At 44.2% G+C, this 25,802-nt stretch overlaps 3 protein-coding genes, 2 long non-coding RNA genes and 3 other non-coding genes across 10 annotated transcripts; 2 read left to right on the top strand and 6 right to left on the bottom strand.

The window, feature by feature from the left end:
* Window positions 1-596: 596 nt before the first annotated feature.
* On the top strand, window positions 597-5,807 carry LOC112936835 (uncharacterized). Its single transcript, XR_010737853.1, has 2 exons — window positions 597-877; window positions 2,061-5,807. It is a non-coding gene; the product is annotated as an uncharacterized lncRNA (long non-coding RNA).
* On the bottom strand, window positions 1,817-7,383 carry LOC4350889 (disease resistance protein Pik-2-like). Of its 2 annotated transcripts, XM_066305746.1 has the most exons (3): window positions 7,179-7,383; window positions 4,779-5,749; window positions 1,817-4,084 (listed from the first exon to the last, which is right to left on the bottom strand). In XM_066305746.1, the coding sequence occupies exons 1-3, from the start codon at window positions 7,179-7,181 to the stop codon at window positions 1,939-1,941; spliced, it is 3,120 nt and encodes a 1,039-aa protein (XP_066161843.1). In that variant the 5' UTR covers window positions 7,182-7,383; the 3' UTR covers window positions 1,817-1,938. The 2 variants fall into 2 exon arrangements, with proteins under 2 accessions (XP_066161843.1, XP_015617294.1); XM_015761808.3 differs by lacking the exon at window positions 7,179-7,383 and having other exon boundaries at window positions 4,779-5,672.
* A 23-nt stretch (window positions 7,384-7,406) lies between these two features.
* On the top strand, window positions 7,407-11,433 carry LOC4350888 (disease resistance protein Pikm1-TS-like). The gene is made up of 3 exons (XM_015762138.3): window positions 7,407-8,417; window positions 8,547-10,917; window positions 11,001-11,433. The coding sequence occupies exons 1-2, from the start codon at window positions 7,798-7,800 to the stop codon at window positions 10,744-10,746; spliced, it is 2,820 nt and encodes a 939-aa protein (XP_015617624.1). The 5' UTR covers window positions 7,407-7,797; the 3' UTR covers window positions 10,747-10,917; window positions 11,001-11,433.
* A 606-nt stretch (window positions 11,434-12,039) lies between these two features.
* On the bottom strand, window positions 12,040-15,990 carry LOC9268214 (uncharacterized). Of its 2 annotated transcripts, XR_001541534.3 has the most exons (6): window positions 15,801-15,990; window positions 15,616-15,707; window positions 14,949-15,068; window positions 14,032-14,118; window positions 13,837-13,913; window positions 12,040-12,320 (listed from the first exon to the last, which is right to left on the bottom strand). It is a non-coding gene; the product is annotated as an uncharacterized lncRNA (long non-coding RNA). The 2 variants fall into 2 exon arrangements; XR_001541533.3 differs by having other exon boundaries at window positions 12,040-13,913.
* Window positions 13,111-13,191, bottom strand: LOC112937237 (small nucleolar RNA U54). Its single transcript, XR_003239752.1, has one exon. It is a non-coding gene; the product is annotated as a small nucleolar RNA U54 (small nucleolar RNA).
* LOC112937238 (small nucleolar RNA U54) lies at window positions 13,287-13,367 on the bottom strand. The gene has a single exon (XR_003239753.1). It is a non-coding gene; the product is annotated as a small nucleolar RNA U54 (small nucleolar RNA).
* LOC112937239 (small nucleolar RNA U54) lies at window positions 13,639-13,723 on the bottom strand. The gene has a single exon (XR_003239754.1). It is a non-coding gene; the product is annotated as a small nucleolar RNA U54 (small nucleolar RNA).
* Window positions 15,991-17,025: 1,035 nt separating the features above from the next.
* On the bottom strand, window positions 17,026-24,960 carry LOC4350886 (disease resistance protein PIK5-NP-like). Its single transcript, XM_015760275.3, has 2 exons — window positions 24,066-24,960; window positions 17,026-19,418 (listed from the first exon to the last, which is right to left on the bottom strand). The coding sequence occupies exons 1-2, from the start codon at window positions 24,887-24,889 to the stop codon at window positions 17,177-17,179; spliced, it is 3,066 nt and encodes a 1,021-aa protein (XP_015615761.2). The 5' UTR covers window positions 24,890-24,960; the 3' UTR covers window positions 17,026-17,176.
* Window positions 24,961-25,802: the final 842 nt, after the last annotated feature.

Raw genomic sequence — 25,802 nt, 5'->3', positions numbered from 1 at the left:
CCTGAAGTTCCAAAATCTACCTACACAGTTCAAACTTGTGGAATGCATTGCAGTATAAAGTCAACTCAAAACTGAGAGTAAAATCGAAGTAGAACAACACTGACCAGAAGGTCCAGAACAGAAGGTAGTTCGACTGCTAGGAAGCTGTGCGTCATTCCGTCAAACACCTTGTGCGCGTAGTCAAATCTCCACGTCTCCAGCCCGATCCGGACACCCCTGTTCGCCCACTCGACGCATTGCAAAGCGGGGCGACCATGTATGACTCGCGTGAGAGAGCGCCAACCAATCTGTGCCGCCGTCGGATCTTCTAGGCTTTCTTTCTTCCCCTTCTCCGGTCACCGGACTGGAGGAGGTGGGGTCGTGAAAAATAAGGGGAGAGCGGCGGCGGTGGAGGCCATGGCAACGGCGAGAGCGAGCATCTCTCACCACACGGATTACATGACGGCCATGGCCATTAGAGGCCCACAAATGTGAAGGCCCACAGAAATTACAGCCCACATAGACAACCAAAACAAAAGCCCATGAAGGAGGCCCGTTTAAGGGTGCTGCCATCATGCCAGGAGACACTTGAAGGCCCAATATCGCAAGATCAATCTGGGCCGTCAGATCTGCTCCGCCTCTCCTTCCTCCTCCGCTCCGGCCACCGGAGGGACACGGCGCACGTCCTCCCCGCCGGCGCCCCCCTTCTCCACCTCCTGCCCACGCGCGGGCGCGGCATCCCTGTGCCGTCCACGCCGGCGTCGCCGCTACATCTCCGCGCATGCACCTCCTCCTCCTCCGAGGTCGGATCCCCTTTTCACGTCTTCCTTCGTCGGCCTCCACCCAACCATCGGCAGGTCGAGCACCATGGCTCATCAGGAGGACCACGGCTTACTAGGTTTTTCATCTCGATGCAGACACATGATTGATTCAGTTCTCTTATTTTGCTTGTCTACTCTAAGTGGTGGCTAGGAACACAAGGGGGTAATTTATGGTCTGATACATGCTGGATGTAGAGGTCATTATCGAAAGAATAATAAGGGAGTAATTTAATCGACTAGGTTGATACAGAGCAAGCTAGGAAACTACACACCACATGAACTGAAATTGCAAAATGAGCAACATAAAAAAAATAACTGAAATGAATTGGTGATGTTGGCAGTTCCACAAGACCACAACCACCTGATTAAAATTGCAGAGAAAAACTAAAATTGATATTTAGTTAAGACGGTTGATTTAGTCACGTCTGTGAGGATGTAAAACAGATTGTGTGTAGGAATAGATAAACTAAAAAATGTTACACTCCAATGAAATAAAAAACTGCAGAACTCCTAGCGTTGAAAATAAAATCAAGACACTATACAAGTTGATTCCAGTAAGGTAGAGTATTTGTAAATACATTGTTTTCTTACGGAATATTTGGATGTAGAAACAAATGCATGTTACACGCATTGTTGACTAGAATAAACACAAGTACATGGTTAACTAGAATTCATTTTCTTGACAGGAACTAATTAGAATTCTGGAATTACTAGAAATTAAATTTGGTTTAAAAAAATTTTGGCAGTAACTTGGATTAGTGAATCCTTCTACAGGCAATAATTAATTGTCAGGGATCAGTGAACCCCATTAGAGACTGAAAACAGATATTTGTTTTAAGTTGAAATTTGCGAGGCAAATAAATAGCATCTTTAAGTAGGCCAATGGTATTAGAATTGGTGAAACACCTTTATATTGATTAGTTTTCTTAGGAAAACAGAAGATATATTTTTTTTCACTAGCAGAGTTTTGGGAGTACAGCAGACAAAACAAAGATGCCACAGCTCAACAAAAAAACAGTACAAAAAATTGTAAATAGATCTGAAAATCATAAAACAAAAACAGACTGTAGATGGAGTAGGTACAACACATCGATAACACACTGGTTCCCTCCAACTGTGGAGATCATGACTAGGTAATCTATTGTTCTTTTGATAATTCGTTGTACTCATCTATCACCACACTAATGTTGGAGGAATCAGCCTTTCGAATCTTGCTTGCCAGTCCTTTGATCTGAGAGACCTTCTCTTTCGCATCTTCAGGTGCCTGGCTGCTAAAGGTCAGAAATACCTGTTGGAGACTTGAAAGGTTTTCCAGGCCGTATACAAACTCAATGATTCTGAACCTCAGCTCAAGCCTCTGAAGCTCTGGCATTGCCCCTTCTAGGAAGCTCAGAGGTGGTAGCACTGGTGCCGTAAAACGGAGCAACCTCAACTTTGTAAACCCCCCATCCGGCACAAAGATTTTACCACCTGACTCCAATGTATTCTTCTGCACAGTTTTGAGGATATTTGAAATACCATTTGCTGCATCAAGTGAAAAAATGAGAGAGAAAAGCTCAGGAAGCCTACTAAGAGTCACCAAAGTATCTGTCGTAAGTGAAGTCATGGACAGAGTAAGCTTCTCAAGGTTGTGCAAGCGGTCAATCCATTCTGGCACTTTAAACAAGCTGCCAGAAAGCTCAAGGGTGTAAAGGTGTTCTGGTTGTGCTTGTGAAGAACTCAGTGATCTGTCAAGAAAGCCTGTGAAACTGTCATCAATTGCAAGAAACTTGAGAGAACAACTGCTCAAATGCTCAATAGCAGAGAGCAACAATTCATCATCTTTCGCTTGGAAATTAACAAGCCTGTAAATGGCAAGTTTCTTAAGGTTGGTGAGCTTCTCCAAGGCTGCTAGCGGACGCAATTGTTTTGGCATATCCACCTTGCTGCCTTCCTTACGGGTACCTTGCAAGCCCGCGATATCTCCATCCTTGGCATCGGTGGTTGTAGCATTTCTGATGACTTCAAGAACTGGTGCCTGCTCCCCAGCTGCTGTCCTGGTTGACCTTCCAGAGATCTCAATCCCAGACAGTGTCTGTATAGTTTTCATCTTTGTGATTCCTTCAGTTAATCTCAATGCTCTCCGCTTGGTTTTATTGCCAGCCAATAGATGGACCATTCGTTGAAGCCTCTCCACTGATGCAGGCAAGTTTGTGACATCCGTGTCCCTTATGTCAAGTACCTCCAAATACTCCAGCCTGCCTATTTTCTTCGGTATCTTGTATATGTCCGTCCCACGCAAGCTTAGGTACTTCATCTGATGCATATTACATATTTTCTTGAGCTGGTTTGACGACAAGTCCTTGCATCCTTCAAGATCCAACACCTGCAGTATCTGGAATTTGAGCATAGTAGAATGAAGAGCTTTGAAACTCTCCAACACAGTCAAAGATCGGACATGCGACAACTTCATCCTCTCTACTAGATCAGTTTCTTGCCTATCACTTTTATGGACAGACAACCGCCGCACCTTGTAGCTTGGAAACGGTGTCTGCCAGTGGCTACCAATTACAGTGATGAAATTCTCATCACCAGATTTGGAGACAATGTACTCAAGGACCATGTCATGAATTTGACAGCTCTTCACCTTCCCATTGCTGCTGTTGTTGATAGGCCGAATCAAGTTCCTGCCAATGAGCTCATTGAAGTTGTCTTCTGCAACTTCCTCTGCCGTCTGCCCATGTTTCTCAGTAACGAACCCTTCAGCAACCCATCTTCTTATCAATCGTTTCCTGCTAATATTGCGGCCCTTTGGAAATGTACTCAAGTAGAGCAAACATGTCTTAAGGTCAGGTGGCAGATTTTTGTAGCAGTGGTTAATTATCTGCACTACTTCTGTGGTGAGATTGTTTCCCAACTCTGCCCTTAAAGCCTTCTCCACCTCAATCAATTTCTGATCCAATGGCTTTCCAATCTTTGATTTCAGTTCACTAGCAATGAGCCCTGACACTACTATTATGGCCAAAGGCAGACCACCACACATCTTCACGACAATCTCATCATTAATGGTTGGAGTGGGACACGGATCATTAGCATATATTATTTGAAGAAACAATTTGCTGGAGTTCACTGGATCGAGCTGTTTGAGCTTGTGCACATGACCATTTTGACGGCGGCAGGCTTCAGCTACAGAGTTAAACCTGGTAGTCACAATTACGCAACTACCCTTATTATTCTTAGGTAATGAATCCCTAATACTTTCCCATGCTGATACAGACCATATGTCATCAATCAAGATATGGTACCTGTTCAGGAATTGTTTAGAAGTAAGTAGTTGTAAATAGAGTGTGCTTTGATGGTACTTGTAGTTGTAAATAGAGTGTGATTTTACAGTACTTGAGAAAGTACTGTAAAAGTTGCTCTTTAAATAACATTTTATACTACCTAGCTTCTTCGTTTAATATTTGAACTTAAAAGAATGAAGAAGTAGTACTCCTCCCAGGCACAAAACATGTTGTTAAACCTTTTCAACTTTGGTATCAATATTTGTTTTTCTATTCTGCATAAAGTTATTGGATTTTATAAATATATACAATAAAAATGCTGTTGCATTTTGTAGACTATTTGTATCCAAAACGACTGTTACCTGTGAACGGAGAAAGTACCCCTTATCCAAATCAGTAATAACTACTTCCTCCGTTTCATATTATAACTCTTTCTAGCATTGCCCATATTCATATACAGTATATGTTAATGAATCTAGATATATATGTGTGCCTAGATTCATTAATATCTATATAAATGTGGGCAATGCTAGAAAGTCTTATAACCTGAAACGGAGGTAGTATCATAATTCAAATTCGGTGTTACTATTTAATTACTAAAAACTTGTGTGAGACTGATCCAAAGATTAGCTCAAGTGCTAAACCAGAAATGTCAAGAAAAACTATGAAGGAATGAAAATAAATACTCCGTAATATATAGTAGCCATTCCTCTACCTCTTGCCTTGCAGTTGATCAGCGAGCTTCTTCTTGAGGGCTTCAACTCCCCATTCCTCAATTCCGTGAAGAGCATCCTCAGAAGCGCTGACCTGCTTCTGATGGAACTGGCTGACAAGGCTTCTCAAAACTGTTGGGAGATGAAACTTCTGCGACGCGAGCATGAACGCTCTGGAATCAAACTCATCTCCAAACTTGCGGTAAAATGACATTGCGAGTGTGGTTTTGCCAAGCCCACCGGATCCGACGATAGCAAGGTAACTGATTTGGCTGTTCTGCTTTGAGACCATGAACCATCTTTGAAGGTCGTTCATGGCGTCGTCCATGCCTACAGGTTCAGTGGTGCCAATCAGCCGGGGGAGAGGAGCTGGATGGTCTCCGGGAGCGCCGGAGTTGTTGTTGCCGCCACCATTTCTGTTTGCTGGGAGGTTCTCCACCCCGTACCTGGTGCGCCGCTCGCTGACATGCTGCGCCCTGACCTTGAGGTTGCCGATGTCGGTGGCGATGCAGCAGCGCTGGTACAGCGTGGTGAGCAGGTACCACGTCCTCTTGAGGGAGACAACTGTGCCGGTCCCGCGGGGCTCGCCGCCGAGGCGGTGGCGGACGTCGTCGACGCAGTCCTCGATGTCGTAGGCGACCTCGCGCACCTGCTTCATCCAGTCCTGACGCTGCTCGTCGTGGGCGACGTCCCGCTTGAGCCTGCTGAGGAAGGCCTGCATGCTGGCGAGCTCGTCGTTGATGTACTGGATGTCGTCGCGGACGCCGGAGATGAGGGTGTACTCCTGCGCCAGGAGGGTGCCCAGCTTGTTGACGAGCGACTTCACGGCGCCGCTCGACGCGCCGACGACCAGATCCATAATCAGCTTTCGTTTCACGGTTTCAGTGACTCCCCCACGCCACAATTCTCTCTCTAGTCGTAACCTCCTCGTAGGGCATGACTTCGGCGAGAAAACAATCGCCAGTGGCTGTGACTGAGGGAATAGAAACCTGAGTAAGGAAGAAACGATGGAGATTTTTTTTTTATTCGAACGGTGAAGAATTGCAAGTGGAACCCCAGTGGCCACTGGCCAGGACAACCCCCAGGGGTGATCGGAAAAGCTATTTAGAGCGGATGTCTGCGCGTCCCTCTCCCGCGCGGAACCGGATCCTCTGACGTGAACTACTCCCTGGCGTAATCACTGACATGTTGGTCCGCGAGTGGTGGGGTCCATATGTCAGTGACCACATCCCTCTGACTTCACGTCAGAGGATCCTAATCCCCCCACGCGAATGGACACATGGCGTGTACCGATGGAGGAGGGTACCCGTTCCCTGGTGGGAACGAGTGCTCGGAAGTTTTCAGTAATTAATGCAGAATGATACAGACGTCCCCCGTATCGTTCAGCATGATTTGATGGGGGCCATGCCGAGGCGCTGTGCTCATGGTCTTCCAAGTCAGAGGGATAAGACATGTAATAAATGTAAATAATGTTTTCCTTCTTCTCTAGGTGGGTTTTTGGGCCCCTGTGGTAACCCCTTGAGGTATAAGGAGATCCAGGCCTAGTGAGAAGGGGGATGATTTCTCAGATTTCAACCGACTGATACATTGTGTTCCTCACAGAATCAACCAAATACAGGAGTAGGATGTTACGCTTCTTAGTGGCCCGAACCTGTATAAACCCCTTTTGTCTCATCGTTCTTTAAGGGCCCGACCCCTTCTGCATCGCTCCTTCGACCAAACCTCGATTATCACCCGCTGCCCCCCGACCGAACTAGAAGGGGGCTCCTTAGTCCCCTGCTTGAGGAGTTCACCCTCCAACAGCTGGCACAAACCTCTCATTGGTAATGCGAGAGGGAGGCTGGATTCTGCCATCCAGTGGCACGGAGCTCCACGTCATGGCATTGGCGAAGGAAAGGCGAGAAGAGCGAGAGCGTGTGGCGCAAGGGAGGCACAGAACGGAGAGAGCTAGGGCACAGAAACGCGGCGTATTGAAGTGATTAAAGGAGGGGAAGAGAACCCCTCCTAGTCGTTTTTATCCTTCCCTCCTCCGTGCCCGGCTCCTCATTTCTCGCGGCCACTACGCCCACTTCCCCACGCATCCGCTTCGGTGCGTGTTAGGCACGACATACACGCATGCATACATATTTATATATACATATATACGTATGTATGTAAAGTATATGCATGCATGCATACATACATACATACATACATACATATTTATTTATTTATACAATCTTGATGTATAAGAAAAAAATATATACATATACAAATTAAAGTTTGTATGTTTGTATACGTACATATTTAAACAACAAAGAAACCGAGAGAAAAAAAAGACGTATACAAGGTTGATATATGTATATATTAAAAAACTGAAAAAAATGAAAAACCGAAAGGGAAGAAGAAAACAACCCGTATACCATTATTAGCGGTTTCACTCCGTTTGTCGTGCTAGAGAGGAGGAAAAAAACGGCAAGAGGAGCAGATAGCTCGCCCACGAATTGCCGAGGAAGAGGATAGGTAGAAGACGCATGCAGCTTATGGCAGAGGCGGCGTGTGCAGCCAGCTTGGAAGAGGAGATGGGAAGAAAGCGACGTTTCTGGTGGTGGGGAGATGGGTGCAAAAGGATGGGGAAGAGATAAGGTGTTCCCTGCTTTAGTAGCGCGCAAACATTAGCGAAATAGACATACATTATGTCCAGATTCAAACTCAGGATTGGATTTTTTTTTGGGACGGAGGGAGTACTCGTCTTATCGTCTAGCATGCATTTCGGCATGCATCTGCAATACATATGTTTGCTGCAGTAATTTTGTTCTGCCGCGCAGTCGTGCAGGCGTACAGTCTTACCAGGCGTACGGCCGTACAGTCTTGAGTCCTTACCAGATACAGATAGCCGTACAGTCTTGCAGGCGTGCGGCCGGGGATCATGTCGGAGGGAGCGATGGGAAGAACTTCCATCATTGTGTAGTGAAACTTCTGTGTAACTTATGATGAGATCGTTGTGTAGTCGATCTCATCGATAGACACGAAAGTTGGCTTATGATGCTGAAGCTCGAGACGAGGGACGCCATAGATATAGTGAAACTTCTGTGTAAACGGCACCGAGAAGAAGCACCTCGCTCGCTGCTGCGAAAACCACCCATGCGGTGCTTCCGCCGCCCAATGTCTTTCAACTATGACACTCCGGGTAAGGCGTACTATCTCTACCGTGTGTTCTCCAATGATCCACGCCTCAAGCTCCCAAGCTCGGAGCTCATGCCATCACTGCATCAAGCAGCCCAAGTCGAGGCTGCTGCCGTCCATGATCATCTTGTTGGCATCGACGGCACGGCAAACGAGCTGCTCGGATGGCTCATGGCCGCCGACAAGAGCCTCCGGGTCATGGCCATTGCTGGACCCGCCGGCATTGGCAAGACCACTCTTGCCATGGAGCTCCACCGTCGACTCCGGTGCCAAACTCATTTCCAGTGCCACGTTGTGGCTAAATTATCCCGCAGGCCAGCTCACAGGAGCAAGCAGCTTCTTCTTCAAACCATCCTCAAGCAGATCATGGAGCAACTGGAGGCACCATCATCACCTAACAGCTCAGAAATCACGATGTTGGAGGACGACCCAGAGCTGTTGGCTCGCAACATATCAGAATGCCTCAAGGATAAGAGGTAAACAACATGTACTGCTTGCTTAATTCAGCTGCTATATAGTACTGTACTCATTTAGAACTTCTCTTACGGAGCAGCATCAGAGCTCGAATTCTCTTAATATTTTCTCTCTTCGTATTCTCCCTCCAGATACTTTGCTTTGATTGATGATATATTCGACGGATCAGATTTGGAAATGATCAAGGGTGCATTTCCTAATAATAACTGCAGTAGCAGAATATTGTTTACAGCTCGCGATGAGCAGGTTTCTGGGTGGTTTTTGTCTAATTATAATGGGGTTGTGCATCAGATGAAGCCTCTCAATGACTCGGATTCAGAGAAGCTGCTTCGCACAAAAGCTTTTAGTTCCATGGATGGTTGCCTTCCAGACAATCTTAGGCTATTATGTGATGAAATCTTGAACATGTGTAGAGGAATACCATTGTTCATAACTAGTATGGCAGATTGGTTGAAACAACATCAACAGCAATACGGCAGCTCTGCAGTTCCTAGGGTGGAACAAGTTCGCTTGCTGCTGAAACAATTTGAACACTTGCTATCATTTGATTACAGTGATGAGCTGAGACAACCGTCACTCTACCTAAGCATGTTTCCACAGGGATATGTGTTTGAGAACAAGGATCATCTTGCCACGATATTGGAATACGAAGGGTTCATCCCTGAGTGGGATCTTAGTCCAGATTTTGGAAAGCGGTATTTCTCTTGGTTGCTCAACAGGAAAATCATCATCCCAGCAGCAGAGAACTGTGGACTCAATATTGATGAAGATGACTTGTGCCAGTGGCAGGTCAATCCTTTCATACTGAGGTTTCTTGCCTCCAGAGCAGCAGAGATGGGTCTTGTTTTTACCAGCTCAACGCTCACCTTAGCACCGAGCGGTGGTGGCAACACCACTCGGATAGCACGCCGTCTAGCTCTCCACCATCCTGATCCGCAGCTTCCAGCTATGCTGCAGCAAATGGATTTGTCTCAGACTCGTTCACTACTCATATCTGGTGCAGTCGACAGAACAACAGTCCCTCTAGACAAGTTTGCCTATCTGGTGTTGTTGGATCTTCAAGGCTGGGAGAATTTGAAGGATGAGGACCTACTGCAAATATGCAAAATGTTTATGCTGAGGTATCTGAGCGTCAGGAACACAAGGGTCAGCAAGCTCCCACCTCAGATCAAGGAGCTGCACATCCTGGGGACATTGGACGTCAGCCACACCACCATAAGTGAGATCCCATCAGAAGTGTGGGAGCTAAAGCATTTGAAGATGCTGGACCTAAGAGGCACATGGATAAGACATCTTCCAGAGAAAGTCAAGGAATTGACTAGCCTAGAGAGATTGGATATAAGCCACACCAAGATAAGTGATCTCCCCTCTGGAGTGTGCCGGCTACCTAATCTGGAGACGCTAGACCTAAGAGGCACACTAATAAGCCAGTTGCCAGATCAAATTGTGCGGATAAAGTGGTTGAGAAATCTTATTGTTGGTGCTGCTGGAGCTGGATCTGGAATGATTGATTCCGACCAAACAGTGCTAACAAAGATACCCGAGACGATCCACCAATTAAGATATCTAAAGACGCTAGCAACTATCGATTTAAGTGAATTCTCTGTAAAATCAGTACAGTCTCTTGGTGATCTGAAGCAGTTGGAGGTCCTCACAATAACATGGTCCTTTCACCAGTGCAGTGACAAAGACTACCAACAAGCCCTACGATCATCCATAGAAGGATGGTGGGAGCTTAAGTCCATGACTATTCATTGTGGGCTCGGTTGTTCCATGGAGTTCCTCGGTTCTCTAACAGAACCACCTGAAAATCTTGAGAAATTTAAGGTAATAGCTGGAAAATTTTCCCGTGTTCCCCAATGGATCGAAAGGCTCGACCGTCTTACTTTCTTGCAGATCACGGTCTGCAAACAAGTGGCAGATGATGTCAAGATCCTCGCGGGCTTGATCAAATTACAGCGCCTGGTACTAGGCTTGGAGTTCATTCCTGAAAATCCAATAGTGATTGAGAAAGAAGGGTTCAAAGAGCTTGAGAGATTCTCCCTTGATTGCCCTGTCCCATGGCTGACCTTCGAAGAAGAGGCTATGCCGAAACTCACATATCTTCGACTGAATTTGCACGCATCCCCTGCAAGCGAGATGAGTGTTCCTTCAGGTATCAACAACCTTAAAGAGCTTACAGAGGTAACACTATGCTACAACATACGGTACATCAACAGCCCCAACATTAAGATGACGACAGACGCAGTTAGCAAAGAGGTTGCCAAGCATAGCAACACTATTGACCTTTTCATCAAATGGCATCAGAAAAGATGTTATTCGGTCAAGTGACAAGAAGGAAGAGAGTGCAACAGGATCCGAAGTCGATGCAGCGGAGGATGGTGCTCAAGCGGCCGATGAGGCCACACTGAGGACAACAATACAGGTTCAAAGCGAGATTGAAGTTGAAGGTGAAACAGAGAGCCATACTTAACTCTAAGCAACCAAGGTCCCAAGGAAATGGTAAATTACTGTTCGTTTCTACTAGCAATTAGTAACTCCCATTTTAGCTGATAAATTCCTTACTTGTTGGCTTTTGCGAGCAGGGGATGATGTCCTCCTCTCCTGACTCCTAAGGGGACAGAGTTAATAAAGGAGGACGGCCTGCACTGCTTCAGCTTCGATTAGGATTTAGGAGCAGACAAGAAGAAGCTTCTGTACTTTTGCTGGCAAATGGCATAAAACTCTTGCATCTCATGGTCGCTTCTGTATTGCCGTTGGCCAGTTTGTATCTGTACATTATCTAAAAAGTTTGTATCTGTAATTTCTGTGTGTAGTTGCTGTTGGCCACTTGTATCTGTAAGTTCTATTTCTGTGTCCATGTTTTCGTTCAAACATAATTATGCGAGTATAGTCATGTTGTTGCAGGCTGCATGTTCATTCGTATCAGACTCCCTTGTTGTAATAGCTATACATTGTACCTCTCTAATTGAGCTAGCTCATGCATGGCGTCTTGTACAGCGCATTTGGGGCTAAGAACTTGGGAAAATGTTGGACATGACAACATCAGACATGGCAAATCTGCGTTGTATAAGTTTTGACTGGGACTGAAGCTGGCGAGAACGGTGATTACGTGGCTGTGATGAGTGGTGACAGTCGAGATTAATTAGAACTGAATATGACGATGGGATTCAGCGGCAATAACACAACTGGCCAAACCTCGGTGTCGCTGTGTTACGTAGTAGTACTGAACTACTGATGATGTGTTTACTGTTTACTAGTATTCAGTACTGCAGGTTGACGCCCCAGTTTTGTGCACAAATATTCGAGACTCGCAAGTCCAAAACCAAGTTAAAGTAATTCGTTAAAATCAATGTTGTTTTTCTAGTCTTGCCATTAATTATAACTTTTTTCCTATAAGTTAAAAAAAATTGTAAATTCGATCTGGAGTTTCAGGCCCAAGCCTCAGTACAGTATTTAGAGTGAGTGTGCTCCAGAAAACTTAATAGAACTTACTAGTGCCACTGCCAGCACGACTTCATAGTAAAAAGCGGGCAGAACTTCTCTCATGAAATTGCCGTGAGATGAGACTCTCAAAAAAGGCGCCTAGTGTAGGATAGAATACGCAGAACGAACCAAAGCACATAGACGAAGGATCTGCCGAAAACTTGATATATGGTTAAGTGAACCAAGAATGGAAAAACAAAATTATGCTAGCATGCGGTACAAGGCGCTTTCGATTGCTGAATGTACAAAAAGTCTCGAGTATCTTTAAAGCTGGACGTCCAGTGCAACAAGAATGTATGAAAAGCAGTACACCATCACTCCATCAGTAGCTAAACAACAGTTTCACCACGTGATGGAGAGAAGTGCCTTTCGTCTGTTTCTCAAACTGGTCCACCTCAACCACAAAAAGTACCTTCGGCCTGTTTCTCAAACGCAGCATGTAGACAAGTTGCAGAACAACCGTTTAGGCTAAAGGCAAAATCATACAGCAACACAGTTCCAAGATTAACCAACATAAGTGTTATACTCCTATAATCTATCACAGATAATTGCAAATGAACACTTCACTACTCGAGGAACTTGAATAAGAGTCAAGCTGTAAAAATAATATTTATATTTAATTCAGTAACATGCTGTGTAGCTTTACTGCCAATGGGCATCTTACCTCGGAGAAAACCGTTAAACTTTAGGTTAAATCTTGATGTTGAATTAGTCGGAATCAAAATGATGCAGTCTCACATACTTCACCACCACTCGAAAAGCTATTTACATAGCATTATACTCCCTCCGTTTTTTAATAGATAACGCCGTTGACTTTTAAACATATGTTTGACCATTCGTCTTATTCAAAAAAATTTATGCAAATGTATAAGATATAAATCATGCTTAAAGTATTTTGAGTGATAAAACAACTCGCAACATAATAAATTATAATTACGTAAATTTTTTGAATAAGACAAATGGTCAAACGCGTGATAAAAAGTCAACGGCGTCATCTATTAAAAAACGGAGGTAATACAATTTTCAAACAAAGCAATAGTGGCTCCCAATGGAAAATGCATTGGAAATAATCATGAAGCCACTACCATCTGCACATGCATTGAATCAATACAAGAAACACCTTGCATCAACATAATAATTATATAATATGGGGGTAACAGATAACTATGTTTCTTCCTAGTATGCCTTGTGGATGTTGACAGAAAAGGCAGCTCTCATAAGTATTATTTTTCAACAGCTCCAATCAGAATAGCGTATAAAACCAATGTGACTGGTTGAAATCACTGAGCTTCGAAATCATTAGACATATACTACGCTTCAAACAGCCACACTAAGAATGCAACTAAATTGCGCACTAACAGATCAAATTTAATCTTGGACAGCATAGCTCTCATATTCTCATTCATCATCAAACTATGGTCAGCATAGCGTATATTACCAACAAAAGTGACTACAATCACTGAGCTATGTATGACACAAGAAAAGAACTTCAACAAAACGAAAATAAACAAACAGCATAAGAATTCAATAGAGAACAAGTGAGACCAATGAATCAATTTAAGGGACAAAACTAGAGGGGTGGTGGGGTTAAAATGACAGGTGAATGACGGTTGTACGACAATGCAAAAGTCAAAGCTTAAGTAAAAAAAGGAGATAAATGCCCATGGGAACATAGCCAGTAGAACCACAACAATGTACTATAAATCTATACACTGAGTAACATAGAAAATAGACACCTGCTCTCATAATGTTTATGACATCTTAATATGATTCAGAATAGCGTATATTGTGATGGCATAACATGGCTTATAATCCTTGAGCAGAAAACACACAGAAGTAATATGGAACAAAAGCTAATCCAGAACATAAGTACATAGGTAAAACTTAAATATAGCATTCTTACAATAATGCAGACAGATGTATTAAGAATATTACCTCCATCCATCAGGATTAAATGCCAGCACGTTAATTGGTCCAAAATGGCCTTTAACACCAATTTCCTCTTGCAAAATCTAAAGAAAAAAATATAGGCGCCTTATTCTTGAACAGAAAAAAATAACTTTGTAAAGGAGATCTACACTATCATTGTTCTCACTAAAACATAAGACAAACTATGTGCGAAGAACTGACCTTGTGAAAGAACTTCGGTTCAAATTTTCCTGCAAGACAGTTTGTCATAGTCACATTCATAGCATCTTGACCACCTCCAATAACCACCTAACACAACGAAGAATTCTTGTGATTAGTAGTTAGAATAGGAATGGGAACAAGATGAGCTGACTACTCGTTACAGTAACATCTCAGGTGAACAATTCAGATGTGGCCAATTAGACATTTTTTTCGTGTTAGTACAACTACACATCCATGACAGCCAACAGCACTCAAACAAATTATATGGAATTAGGGCAAATCCAGGGTGAAAAGATGTGCTGGACAGGTACATAGGTGCTTTTGCACTTCCTGGTGTATATTCATTGTTATGTATGCATGTATGCATGTAAAAGTACTAATTGCAGATAAGAAGCATGTGAATTTTCCTCAAAAAAAAAAAGAAGCATGTGAATGAATCATTTGTTGCTCTCGTCTTATAGTAAAACTAATCATAGAAGGAAAATGACTCAAAAGTGAGAAAAAACTTGTGCCAACCAAAATCATCAAAAAAAAGCATAAGTAATATCCATATTCAACTAATCAGGAGGTTTACTTCAGAGCAAAATAAAGAAACAGAGACCATAGGCATTTCGATCCCAACAATAACATGTTGGGAACATATGCAGTTAGCATAACATAAAACGAAGTAATTTAAGGCATGACCATGTAATCTTGTAAAAACATTGCATCTATAAAAGAACTTGAGGAAATGTATTTAGGAATTAGGTATTGTGACATAGGTCGCTCAGTGACACATGTCTTGATCAGTGTCAAGAGTTCTTGTATCCCATAGCTAGCCAGATAGAAATGTGCATGACAGTAAATAATCATATTTGTAGTATGAAGTACAAACAATTGAAGACATGATTATGCTAGCAGCATCAACAAAATATCACCTTAGCAGACTTATCCAAGGAGCCTGTTTGGAAAGGCGATCAATCTGAAGATTTGGAAAGTGAAGTAATTGTTTTCTGATGTCCTTGTTCCTTGTCTGACTCCTTCAGGCATTGTCCAGTCTGTACATGCATAAACCAAACAGAATGTAAAAGCATCCCATGATAAAGTTGATGGAAAAACCTGTTCATTCCCATACAGTTACAAAGTCAGCATGTTTAATAAAAGGTAAAACGGCAACAAATAACCAGCATGCGTTATGCATAAATGTAGCATGTTTTTGGTTAGTGAACAGACAACACAAACTACCATTTTGTCATTTGCACTATATTGCCAGACTCAATTCAAATCAAGAAGCCTGCAAGGTATTTATCACCAGTTCAATGACTACAAACATATGTCATGTTAATTCATACTGTTGCCATCAATAAACTGTGACAGTCGCACATACGTAACAGTGATTTTTCAACCATATCTGGTAATTTTTTGACTATCAAACAACTTCACTTGTCAGTCCACAGATACATGTCGAATGCTAAACAAGAGCGCTACAGGTTCAGAATTATATGCAAATTATCACATTCCGGACAAGCATCACACACCTACTAGTCAAGAGTTTCTAGTAGCACGAGTGGTAAGTAGAGATAACATATGGCAATGCAAGCTAACCTCGGTGATGAACTGATGATGGTCCTGTTCGACGGGCCCTACACGGCACTGTTAATCCTCCCCAATAATCACGAGAAGAGACTCTTCCGGCTCTGCATCCACAACCACACACTTCAGAATTCACGCATCCGGAAGCTTCCAAGCGGAAGGAGACTGAAGAGGTAGGAAGAGGAGACGCGTCTTACGGTCATCGGGGTCCTCGGCGATGCGCTTGACCTGGGCGGTCGCCGGTCGGCACCTTCTACTCCATGAAGCTGTCGGTGGTGATGACGACGAGGCCATCGCCGATGGCGAACTCGTCTGAGCGCGCTCTTCGCCGCCGGGCTTGTGCTTCCCTGCGCCGCCGGGGAGGAAGGGTGGTAAACTGGTAGGGTTAGGGAGAGAGGATGGGGTGGGGGATCTGGAATTCTGGATCGGTGCGGAAAAACCCTAACCGGGCCGGCCCAATCACTTCTTGGTATCATGGCCTCGTGGGCCGTTGGGCCAGTGTATTTACATTTCGAATGGGACCACCTATATATTTGTCGACAAATTTTCTAGTAAAAATTTGACAGATGTAATTATAGTACAATCGTAGTGTAATTACACTATAACTTGTATGTAATTACACTGTAACTTGCATGCGACTATAGTGTAACTTGTATGTAAGTTTCACGTAATTTTGAATCGTTAGATCTATTACAAGATTTGTTCTGGTGAGGAAGAAAAAAATCATAGCACACACATATGTGAAAGGATTTGTTCCCACGACCTCTATTTTACTGAAATAACATGTTACCGAGAGATTCTTGAAAGTTACATACAAGTTACATTATAGTTACAGTGTAATTACATGCAAGTTACAGTGTAATTACACTACGATTGTACTGTAATTACATCTGACAAATATTAGGGGGAGAAATTTGATGACAAATATCTAGCAAAATCGTTTCGAATAAGTTCACTTGAGCTCTCTTAGCTTGTCATCGAGTTTAAATCAAATTCATGAACTGTAATAGCAGACATAACGTGACCTTCAAATTGCAATATCGTAGCATTCTAGACAATATTTTATCCGGTTTTAGCTATCGTGGTGAATTCATGGATCGTGTTTTTTGAACGGTTCAGGGAAATTCATAAGTTATTTTTATTTTGCAAGGACATTAAGGGGATTTCAGAAATTCAAAAGTTCTTAATTACACGCACTGTACTATGCGTGTAAGAGTTGATTCAGGCTGTGTTTAGTTCACACCAAAATTAGAAGTTTGGTTGAAATTAAAACGATGTGATGGAAAAGTTAAAAGTTTGTGTGTGTAGAAAAGTTTTGATGTGATGGAAAAGTTGGAAGTTTGAAGAAAAATTTTGTAACTAAACACGGCCTCATTTTCTTGAAGAATAACTCAAGCTGAAAATATCTTAATCACAATAGAGTAACAGAAGACCAGACGACTTTATTGACTTGCTGGTGCATGGGCCAGAGCTTGCAGAATGTCAGGAAGGAGGGAAGGTGGAGCAACATGGTAAGCGTACATGACAATTGACAAGTTGACAGTATACACGCGCGTCTCCGTTCTTACCGCGCTCAGCTGTCTCGGCGAGGATTAATTACTGCCTCCACATCCTCCTCGACGCCATTGTTGACGAGCTTGACCGTGTACCGGAGCTCGGCGACCTGCCTCCGGATGGCGTCCACCGTCGCCCTGACGCTCCGGCTGTTGATGTACCACGCGTCGTACTGCACGGCGACCTGCTCGAGGCTCAGGAGGTTGGCGATGCCCGACGGCGGGCTCTCATGGCTCGCCGGGCCCGTGGAGAGCTTCAGCTCGAGGTCAGTTAGCTTCGGCATGGCCCCTTCCTTGAACACCAGCCATGGCACCCGGCAATCGACGGACAATCTCAGGAGCTCACGGAACGGGTAGATGATGATCCCATTCTTCTCGTCGTCGCCGTCTTCTTCTTCTTCATGGATTTTTGAGTTCAGGGGAGCTCTGTTGCTTCTGTTTTGAGAGCTGGACATGAACCCCTGACCTTGGATCACAATGGCTTCTCTTGGGAGGAAATCCAGCCCCAGCTCGAGGCACTCCAACCTGTGCAAACGTCCAAGAATCTTGACGCCTTCTGGGGCTAGCTTGCAGACCCTGATATGAAGCGAGGAGAGGTGGTTGAGCCCTGCGATCCACCGCGGGACGGTGAGGAACCGGGCGTGCATCGCGACGTGTCGCAGGTTCTGAGGCGCGTCTTCCGGCGAGAAATCGAGGAACTCCATGGAGCAGCCGAGCTCGCAGCGGATCGTCAGCGACCTGAGGCACTTCAACCTCTGGACGAGGAAGCTCAGGTTGTCCTGGTACTCCTTGTCGGTGCACTGGCGAAGGGATAGCGACACGGAAAGCACCTCCAGGCAACGAAGAAGGGAAAGTTTCCTGACGACGTCGGCTGAGCATTCGCGTAGATCGACAGCTGCTAGTGTCTCCAACGTATCCCGGAGCATCCCCCAATCGATCCCCTTGGGGATCCTCGTGCTCGCCGCGCCGTCGCCAGCGCGCAGATGCCGCAGCGCCACTAGGTCGTCGATTCGCTCCGGCAGCCGCTGTATCCGGGTGCTTCTCAGGTCGAGCTCCTCCAGCGAGCGCAGGGTGCACACCTCCGGTGGGAGCTTGGCGATCCGGGTGTGGCTGGCGTCCAACGTCTCGAGCGAGCTCAGCATCCCGATCTCCGGCGGGAGCTCGCTGATACGCGTGTTCCTCAGGCTGAGATACCTGAGCAGGAACAGTTTGCCGCTGCTGAATATCCGTGGCAGGTCATCGTCTTTCAGCTTCTCCCAGCCTTGCAGATCCAGCACAACCAGATGCGGGAACATTTCAAGAGAAATACCGTCCACTTCTCCAGAGACCGTGAGCGAGCGAGTGAAGGAGAACATCTCTTCCATCTGCGCCGGGACCTCCTGATCTGCAGGCTGCTGCTGCTGCTGGCCATGGTGGAGGAACACCCGCCGTATCTGCAGGCCGGATGAGCCGCGGAGCGTGCCGGTGTCGCAGCAACTGGTGGTGACGAAATTCTTGTCCGCGGATTTCGACGCGAGGAGCTGGAACATGAAATGATTGACCTGGTAGCTGCAAGGGTTGCATTCACAATCGCACGCCCTCCTCCTCGTCCTCGCCGGACGGATGATACACCGCTGGACGAGCTGCGAGAAGCATTCCTCTGCTCTTTCCTCGAACCCGCTCTGCAACGTGTGCACCGCGATCAGCCCCTCGGCCTTCCATTTCCTGATGAGGAGGTGCTTGTCGATCACGTAACCCTGCGGGAACGTGCTCATGTACAGCGACAGTAGCCGCAGCTCGCAGGGGAGATTGTCGTAGCTAGGAGACAGCGTGTCCTCGACTTGCTTCAGTTCTCTGATTCCGCTTGGCAAATATGCTGCAACACAAGGTCTGGAGATATCCATCGTCACCCCACTCTGATCTCCTTCTTCGTCATCGTAGTCTTCTTCCTGCATCTGCTTCGACACCAGGCCGGCCATGGCAATTATGAGCAGCGGTGTGCCGTCGCATACCCTCAGAATCTCATTGGAGACTCGTCCAGAATTGGCTGGCCGCGGCCAACCGTGAGCCACTGCCGAGAACAGCCTCTCGGAATCTGTCGCGCCGAGAGGCTTGACCTCGTGCACGAGGCCGTTAGGCCATGGGTGCGAGCAGCAGGAGCGAGCGACGCTTCTGATGCGCGTAGTGATTATTATGCGGCTGTGGCATCTGTTGCTCGGGAAAGCATCCCAGATGTGCTCCCAGTCCGATGTTCTCCACATATCATCGATTACGATGAGGTACCTGCAGCAATTGTGTGTATGTATCACATCGCCAGCTTAAAACGAACAAACTGGTTTATAGCCTCCAAAAACACTGAGGGCTGCTTTAGATAGTAGGATTGAAAAAATGAAGAAATAGAAAAAAAAACATAGGATTTTAATAGGAATGTAAGTGTAAAACAGATGGATGCAAAACACAGGAATAGTCGTTTGACTGAACCTTATGAAAAACACAGAAATTGAATGAGAGTGATAGACTCAAAAGTAAATTTTTTAAGAGGTTTGAGCTCTTGCTAAGTTTTCCTCAAACTCTATATGCAATGAGCCGTTCCATCGGAATTTTAAGATTTGGAAAGCCTCAATCCTTTGAATCAAATGACCACATAGAAAACATTAATTCCTATAGAATTTGAATCCTACGAAATTCTTAAAAAAAAAATTCTTTTGATTCAAAGAGCACTATTTTGGTACTTGCGATTTCTCATTACCTTAAAAATAAGTCATATAATGCATTCACAATATAATTTAGTCCATGTTGGGGGGATGGCTCCGGGTAGCGGAGCCAGCCTCCATCGTGTGATGCAGCACCTACCGGAGCCATCCACCCTAGGAGAATGACCGGAGGAATCTACTGATCTGGGCTTCAGAGCTAGCCAAGGCCTCCAGAGCCGACCTGGGCCTTCGGAGCCACCTAGGGGCTCCGGAGTCATCCAAGGCCTGCCAAGGCCTCCGGAGCAATTCACAGGCTCCGAAGGAAGCCAAGGGCTCCGGGGTCGTTCAAGGTCTCTGGAGCCGACCAAGGCCTCCGAGCCATCCATAAGCTCCGGAACTATTCGAGGGCTCCGGAGCCGACCAAGGCCTCCGAAGCTCTCCGTACGCTCTGGAACCATTTGAGGCTTCCAGACTCTATCAAGGCTTCTGGGGCTGGTCAAAGGCCCCGGAGGAAGCCAGGGCTCTTGGAGCCCTGGATATAGGATAGAGGATCAGGCGCGTAGTGGGACTACATAAATACACACTGCACGCCTGCCAACCACCTCTGACATCGTTGACGAGGGCAAGACGGTGCATGCTATTATCCGGAGCACGGCATTACCCGAGTAATAGCGGGCGCCCTCAGGAATCGGCGCTGCTTCCTTAATGGGCGCAGTCCTCCTATCACTAGGGGAATTACCCGAGAGCCCACAAGCTGGCCCACTAGCCAGCCACTTAGATTAGTTGATAATATGGGTAGCAGTGTAATTTCCCTTTGTACACTCTCGTATAAATATGTAAACGTTGCCCGCGATTGAGGCATCGAATACAAAAAAGAATACACACTCAATCGTTGGATTTTGCCCCAACAGTCCAAAAGCTTAAAAATTAAATATGTCAGTGCAACAACTTGACATGTGGGTGCAATCTACTATAGAAACTAAGGCCCTGTTTAGTTCCAGGGGTGAAAAGTTTGGTCGTGTCATATCGAATATACGTACATACATTTGAAATATCGAACGTAGACCAATAATAAAACAAATTACAGATTCCGCCTGTAAACTGCGAGACGAATTTATTAAGCCTAATTAATCCGTCATTAACAAATGTTTACTGTAGCACCACATTGTCAAATCATGGAGCAATTAAGCTTAAAAGATTCGTCGCAATTTACACGTCTGTGTAATTAGTTTTTTTTTGTTTATATTTAATACTCCATGCATATGTCCAAACATTCTATGTAACAGGGTGAAATGTTTTTGCGTAGGAACTAAACAGGGCCTAATAAGTGAGTATTCAACAACTTAGCAAGATAGGTACAATTTCGGTACAATAAGCGATGCAACAACTAATTATTTCAAGCATTTATCTATACAAGTTTAGGCTGTGTTGGAAACTAATCCCTGCGTACGTAGAATGGATCGACTTATTAGCATATGATTAATTAAGTATAACTAATTATTTTTAAAAAAATGGATTAATATGATTTTTAAAACAACTTTCGTATAGATTTTTTAAAAACAAAACATATCGTTTAGCAATTTTGTGAAATGTACGCACCGAAAACGAGGGAGATGAGTTGGAAACTCACACTTAAGAACACAACCTTAGTCTTTTAAGTACTCACTATGTCAATATACTTTGCTTTAAAACAGACGTCAATATATACTTGCACACATTTTTATAAGCATACTTAATTCAAATTGTTGTCCGTAACTAAAATTCAATTAAATTTTACAGTGTACAAAATTTTGTATTTCATTTGAGATCTAAGAATGTGAAAAAAAAACCAATGGTTGGGTTTGCTATGTGGTGGCAGTTGACATCATGAAAAAAAAATTCACATAGCACTCTTTAACTAAAATATAGAATTCTTCTTGTCCTAGATCACATCCACCCGCATACGATGTACGAAAGAAATAATGGGGACTAGCTATATTATTATAACATAATTTAAATTTCCATTTATCTTTAAAAAAAATCTGGGGCACTAAATTTTCCATTAAAAACATAAGTTTTTAACCATTCGTCTTATTTAAAATATTACTCCCTCCATCTACTTTTGATAGTTATATTTCCAAATCTGAAAATTTTATTTTTGATAGTCATATTTCAATACAACAACCTATCCTCTTAATGGCTTTCTCGGATTTAATGCGTAACTCTCCATTCTTCCACACAAGATTGGTTGCATAGGCATCGAGAAATGTAAATTTTAATGAATCGCTTGTTTACAAGAAATAACTAGTAACATGTTTAAATGGATGATAAGTAGAATTACTTTTACTTGGACTGTGTGCCAAGATGAAATATGATGATCAAAAATAGATGGAGGGAGTATATAACTATCTTGTGATTTGTTTTATTTGTAGAGGTACTATTGGCTGACTTGTATTATACATATTTGCACAAAAAGTTGAATTAGACAAATGACGAAACGTGTATCCAAAAATCAAATCCTGTCGTATCATATGAAATCCATATAGGACCTGTTTAGATCACACCCTAAAATTTTTCACCCTGTCACATCAAAAGTTTAAACATCTGCATGAAGTATTAAATATAGACTTAAAAAAAACTAATTACACATATTTGTGACTAATTTGTGAGATGAATATTTTAAGCCTAATTGCTCCATGACCTGACAATGTGGTGCTACAGTAAACATTTGCTAATGATGAATTAATTAGGCTTATAAATTCGTCTTGCGGTTTACAGACGAATTTTATAATTAGTTTTTTATTAGTGTCTGAATACCCAATACGACATCCTATATAACACGCCAAAACTTTACGCCATTGATCTAAACACGGGAGGGCCATTATAGCTGCTACAGCTTGACAGTGGCAACTCGTGGTCAGTGGTTACAACCGTCCAATGTGAGATCCAACCGCTCCTAAGCAGCCCCCGGTCACGGTACAACAGTAGCAGAGTAGCAGTGGGCCCCACCACTTCATTTGTTCACCGTTGGATCTGTAGGACTGTAAAAAATAGCTGGAGGCCCATCAGCTACTCAAGCTCCACTTGTCCCGTACTACCCGTCGCAAAATACTTGTTGCTTTAAATTTTTATTTGTAACATCTGATTATTTGTCTTATTCAAAATATTATGAAATTATTATTTATTTTGTTTGTGGCCTACTTTATTATCAAAAGTATTTTAAGTGTGACTTTTCTTTTTTTATATTTGCACTAATTTCTTAACTAAAATAAAGGAATAGAAAAAACACATGATTCTAACAGGAATAAAAGTGTAAAACAGAGAATTGTAAAATACAAGAATGACCATTTGATCGAACCGTAGGAAAAAACATAGGAATCAGATGACAGAGATAGACTCAAAGGAAATTTTCCAAGAGCTTTGAGCTCTTGATAAGTTTTCTCCAAAATCTTTATAGGATTGTCCATTTCCATAGGAATTTATGTTTATAGGAATTTTTTCTATGGGATTGAAATCCTTCAAAATTTCTATATGTGTTTCCTCCTAATGAAAAGGGGCCTTAATGTGTAGCGCACTGATAACCGACTATAACACATGTGTTTTGTAATTCTGATATACGCTCTTCTTCTGCTCAGGGCCAGCCCTGGGGCAGTGCGGGAAGTGCGACCGCACTGGGCCTCCAAAAATTAGGGACCTCTAAAATATGTATACTACGGTACCAAGCCTGATAGGCTACTTTGTGCATTGAGAAGATGCTGGTAAATAAGATTGTTATTGACACTATCATCACTGATTGAATCTAGAACTATTAGAAGAAATTGGTTTAAATAATCTAGAGATATTTTTTTAGTAATTAGTGTGAAATTCGTTAATGACAATAAGTTTTTAAATATTATCTTGTATTTTTATGGTGAATCGGGGCTTTTATTTTTTTTTCGCACTGGGCCACCAAAAAGTCAGGGCTAGCCCTGCTTCTGCTTCAACTTTGTTCAGTTTGGTTTATTGCAGAATTAATACATGTAACCGACAGGACTTATGCTGTGTTTAGTTTCACGCTAAAATTAAAAGTTTGAAAAAATTAAAACGATGTGACGAAAAAGTTAAAGTTTATGTATGTAGAAAAAGTTCGATGTGACGAAAAAGTTAAAAATTTAAAGAAAAAAAGTTGGAATCTAAACAGGGACTAGTATTAAAATTAAAACTAGTATTAAAAGGAAGACAGTGTGTTGCTTAAATAGAAGGGATCGAGCTACAGTACCTCTTAGTTTGCAGGTATTGTTTGATGTCGTAAGCCAGCGCGCAGTCATCGCCGTCCAAGGTGGCCGCGTCCGCCTGCGACCCGGTGATCTGCGACATGATGTGCCGGAGGAGCTTGTCGTTGTGAGGCGGCCTTGCGGAGAGCCTGGCCACCGCGCGGCACTGGAACTGCCCTTCGATCTGGCGGAAGACATCCATGGCCAGTGTCGTCTTGCCCATCCCAGCTGGTCCGACAACAGAGAGCACCTTCAGCTGCGCCTCCCCATCGTCGGAGGCCGTGAGCCATCTGGCCAGCTTCTTCCTTGGGACGTCGATGCCGACAAGAATACTGGGAGGGCCAACGTCGACGACGACGTCGGGCGCTGCCGGCGGCGCGTCGGTCACAAGCAGAAGCTGCTCGATCCAGGCAAGGTTCAGCTCCCGGAGCTCTGTCTCGGCCTTATCTGGTGCGTAGCCATCGATGAGGTCATCGATCCATCTAGCCAGATCTATCAAGTAGGCGCAGTGGTTCACGGTCTGGGAGTCGACATGCCCCGGACCAATTCGCTCGGCCGATGCCAGCAGCTGCCGCAGTGCTGCAACAAGGCTGCTCAGCTCCGTCTCCGTGAAGACGAAGCCACGGCGGGCGAGGACGGAGAGGCCGGCGTGCCCACGCTCCGACCGGAGCAGATCGGATATCCTACCGGGAAGACGATCCATCGCCCTTAGTACTCCCTCCATCTCCTCCTTCGCGGCTGCCGCCATTCTGGCATCTCGTTGTCTCTCCAACTCGCGCGCTATCCTGACCTCTCTCTTTCTCCCAATCTCTTTCTCCCTCCTCGACATCCACCCGTTCCAAGCATCCCAATCCCGATCCCCCTCAATAACATCCACCTGACGAGAAGGCGAAGGAAAACAAGGGAAGCCGACTCCTCTCCCCATGAATGTGATGAACAGCAGTTATCATACACTAAGGGCCCTTTTGAATCACAGGAATGAAAAAACAGAGGAATAAGAAAAACGTAGGATTTTTGTAGGAATGAAACTGTAAAAACAGAGGATTGCAAAACATAGGAAAGTTATGTTACTAGCCCTTTGAATGGGTATAGGAATTTCACAGGAAAGAGAGTGTCAGGAAGTGTATTAATACATGTCACTTTGGCCTTATCCACAATATCACAATGTATATTTTCTTCTAAAAGAACAACAATGATGCATATGTCTGTCATTTATCTCCATCCTACGCACACATGATGGAAAAAAGAGGTTAGGGTGGATGTTTTCTTTTCCTATGTTTTCCCTGTGAAATGAGTTCCAAAGGAAAATTTCCTCTAACTTTCCTATGCCCTACTCCTATGAATCAAAGGCTGCTACAGTGCCCAATCCTAAATCCTACATTTTTCCCATGAAATTCCTATGAATCAAAGGAGGCCTAAATTCTGAGATTTGTCTGTGCATAAGCCTTATCCAGCTGTATAAGCCGGCTGCTAGCTCATACGCGCTCGGCACAGTGCCAGCCACTGTCTGGGCGAGCGTACCTGGGAGAGGGCACCGCCTCGGTGAGCGTGCGAGCTAGCTCTTGGCGTCCTGTTCATCGATTAAAAAACTCTATGAGCTAGCTAAGAGCTGCCCATTGGAGACGGCTTTAGGAAAGAGAAAAGCCAGCGGGCTACAGATTTGTAATCAGCTATAGCACAGACTTTAAGACACAGTGTATGTATGACAGGTGGGACCAGGTATTAATAGTGTAGTATGTAAC

Source organism: Oryza sativa, chromosome 11, assembly GCF_034140825.1.
Source record: "Oryza sativa Japonica Group chromosome 11, ASM3414082v1".
Classification (NCBI taxonomy): Eukaryota; Viridiplantae; Streptophyta; class Magnoliopsida; order Poales; family Poaceae; genus Oryza; species Oryza sativa.
Note: the sequence above shows the minus strand (reverse complement) of the source record. Positions and strands in the feature narration are given on the sequence as shown.

Coding starts and splice junctions, on each gene's coding strand:
- LOC4350888 (XM_015762138.3), top strand. CDS start 7,798: ATGATGCTGAAGCTCGAGACGAGGGACGCCATAGATATAGTGAAACTT. Junction 8,418..8,546: donor GAATGCCTCAAGGATAAGAG/GTAAACAACATG, acceptor TTCTCCCTCCAG/ATACTTTGCTTTGATTGATG.
- LOC4350886 (XM_015760275.3), bottom strand. CDS start 24,889: ATGTCGAGGAGGGAGAAAGAGATTGGGAGAAAGAGAGAGGTCAGGATA. Junction 19,419..24,065: donor CAATACCTGCAAACTAAGAG/GTACTGTAGCTC, acceptor CAATTGCTGCAG/GTACCTCATCGTAATCGATG.
- LOC4350889 (XM_066305746.1), bottom strand. Junction 4,085..4,778: donor GATCAACTGCAAGGCAAGAG/GTAGAGGAATGG, acceptor ATTCCTGAACAG/GTACCATATCTTGATTGATG.